This window comes from Saccostrea cucullata, unplaced genomic scaffold, assembly GCF_032062105.1.
Source record: "Saccostrea cucullata isolate Sc308-1 unplaced genomic scaffold, CSIRO_AGI_Scuc_v1 ctg15090, whole genome shotgun sequence".
Lineage (NCBI taxonomy): Eukaryota > Metazoa > Mollusca > Bivalvia > Ostreida > Ostreidae > Saccostrea > Saccostrea cuccullata.
The window spans coordinates 11,401-14,252 of NW_026918483.1; the positions used below are offsets into that span (position 1 = coordinate 11,401).

Genomic DNA, 2,852 nt, shown 5'->3' on the forward strand with positions numbered 1-2,852 from the left:
AACCAAGTAGTCTGGAATATTTTGGGTCCTGCTTGTTGGACTCAATCTCATACAGCAAGTCAAGTAGATCATAATAACGCTTTGGATCCATCTCTGTAATTTTTGGAAAGTCCTTGAGCTTTGACTTCAACGCTGCCTCCACCATTTCTGGTTTTCCATAGAGGTCTTCTAATCGTGCCCATATCAGGGATAAACCCCTCTCAGGTTGGTGAGTATTTGCTGAACGTATGGATAGAGCGTATCTTTTTGATTCGGGGCCCAGCCATTTTGTCAATAAATCAAGTTCTTCGATTGGCGATACTTTCAATTCCTTCAGAATATTCAGGAAACCAACTTTCCACACTGTATAGTTTTGCGCCGAGTCATCAAATGCCGAGAAACGATGTAATAGTAAATCCTTTTTCAAAAGGTAGTTACTGAGGTCAACTATAGGTGACTGTTCATGAGGTTGAACATGACTGGTAGTTGGAAAATGAAATCCTGCTTGACTGATGCTTGCAGGTCTTGAGCGATGTGAGGCATCATCATGTTGAACATAGTTCGGTGTGATTTCTGAGTGGTTGCTGGCCTGCGAGTTCACATAAGCTTCAGTTCTTTCTCTGGCCGTCCGTTCCACACTTTGTTCTTCAATGTCAAATTGAAGACTTCCTTGAGATCCACGATCGTAATTTTCCATGGCGTTTACTTCTGCGTTTGCCACAGCTGCTGCTTCTTTTTCCTTAGAAAGCCATATATCAATATCGGTAGCTGCCTTTTGTTTTTCTAGAGCCGCCTGCTCTTCCAAGAATTTAAGTCTTGTTTGCTGGGTCTCCGCTTTCACTCATTTTTTGAATATCTCTGATATTGTCTTTGAGGCTTGTGATGAAGTCCTGGATTTCACTTCGAACTTTTCCGAGAGTCGTTCGGCTGCCTCTAATAGTTTATTATGTAGGACATCTCGAAATGTGAACACTATATCGGAATATGTACTATACTGAGACTCATGCTGCTCCAGTTTCTGTAGAGCTTGTTCTGTGCGAGCTCTTCCAAGGAAGTTTGCTAGGGCTTGACTTTCTTTAAGGTACTGTTTGAATTTTGCATTTATGTGATCTTCTGTTGTCCTTAGGTATTTCCTGTCTGTATTGTCACCATCACAATTTGCGATGAGGTCCTCTACTTCCCTCCACGCGCTAGTGCACTTTTCTTGTAGATCAAGGAACGTTTGGTCAAAGGATGCCTGACCCTTCTCTGTAAGAGTCCGAATCCTGGATTGTTTATCATCCTGTTCGTCTTTGACCTGTTGTTTCTCCCCTTCCCCTGTTGCCATCGTTCTACAGGTTGTCCCTGGTCATAATCTTTTACTGTTCTGCCTCTGTGCAGAGTGTTTACCAAACCAACAAACCAAAACAATAAGGGCGGATCACTCTTTATTGCATCGATGCTTGTATGTGTATGGTAAAAGACTGAAAGTAATAAAGAGACAAGATTTACAAAAGGATTCATACAATTCAGTGATACCCAATTAACCTTATTTTACATTGTAAGTGACAAATTATAGACAAACAGGAATAATATCCAAATTTAGTGAACATTTTTCCAATTTAAATTCAATCATAAACTGGCCTATCATAAAAAAAATTAAAATGCACTCTTAGTAACATGTAGGTTATTTATCACATAAACTGAGAAACAATATAGTGTTTACATACATAGCAGATTTTTACTTAACCATTTACTTTCTAATACACATCGAAATCTATTTCCCTATCTGATCAAAAGTAAACCGTAAAATATAACGTTAGATAATACATAAAAACTTACTTATGGTGCAGGGATGTACCCGTAAAAGTGAAAAATAGGTTACAACAATGCTTGGAACAAGCGAAAATGGCCTCCTAGCCTCATGTAGGAACAACATAAAATATTCTAAAAAACAAACCATAAAGGGTTACATACCCGGAATAATGATCACAATGTAAAAAGAAAGATAACTCTTACGAGGTATAAGTTGTGTAACACTACAATTCAACCTGTGTACATAAAGAAAACTAAGAGCCTAGCGTTTGTTTACATTTTTCTTCACTTTTGTCAGCTGCTCAGTCTCTAACATTCATCCTTATTTTTTGGGTAGACCTTTGGTCAAATTTTCATGATAAACTTTTATTTTATCTTTGAATTTTACTCACGATAAATGTGTAAATCTGTTGGAAAATATCATCGCAATCATTCCATGAACAGCTGCCAAACACCTCGGCGCTTTCGTAGTTCAATGTAAAGCTGTCGCCAGTGTCTCCTTTTTTATCAGTGTTTTATGATAAGTATGCCTTTGGTTACTAAAACCGTAGAATGATTTTGATCAAATTGCAAATTAACTGGCTCGGACAAGTGTCTCAATCCATCGGATCCATATCCATCCCTTTCCGGCGACCGAAATTCCTCAAACTATTTATCATCAAACTTTGGACGTGTTTCTTGTGTCTTTTCAGCATCGATTATCATTTTTTAAGAATAAAAATATTCCCAGACAACAATCTGTTTACTATTACTGATCACAAGTAGCCTTTCACAAAATATTCCCTCCGAAATCGATTCCTTATCTTAATGAATTCGAAGCGTAACCGCCATGCAAGCCGATTTACACCTTGCGTCATTTTTCAAAATCTACGACGGACGGTTAGTGCAATAAATTAAATTCGAAAATATTCAATGGTCTGTCTCAAATGTATATATATAGGATTTGATCACGTGACCGACCCACTTCAATTCCCATTGAAGTTTATAAACTTGTTATTTATTTCTTAAATACACATTTGCCCTTGTTGAATGACAAGTATAATAGGAAAAATAACCGAGAAAAAATAAAGATGAGAACA

General features: G+C 37.6%; 1 protein-coding gene across 1 annotated transcript; it reads right to left on the reverse strand.

Annotated features, from left to right (window-relative positions):
* Positions 1–758: 758 nt before the first annotated feature.
* On the reverse strand, positions 759–1,942 carry LOC134267010 (uncharacterized). The gene is made up of 2 exons (XM_062749243.1): positions 1,801–1,942; positions 759–1,442 (listed from the first exon to the last, which is right to left on the reverse strand). The coding sequence occupies exon 2, from the start codon at positions 1,304–1,306 to the stop codon at positions 821–823; it is 486 nt and encodes a 161-aa protein (XP_062605227.1). The 5' UTR covers positions 1,307–1,442; positions 1,801–1,942; the 3' UTR covers positions 759–820.
* Between the last annotated feature and the right edge of the window lie 910 nt (positions 1,943–2,852).

Excerpts from the sequence above, each read along its gene's own strand:
- LOC134267010 (XM_062749243.1), bottom strand. The coding sequence starts at position 1,306 with ATGGCAACAGGGGAAGGGGAGAAACAACAGGTCAAAGACGAACAGGAT.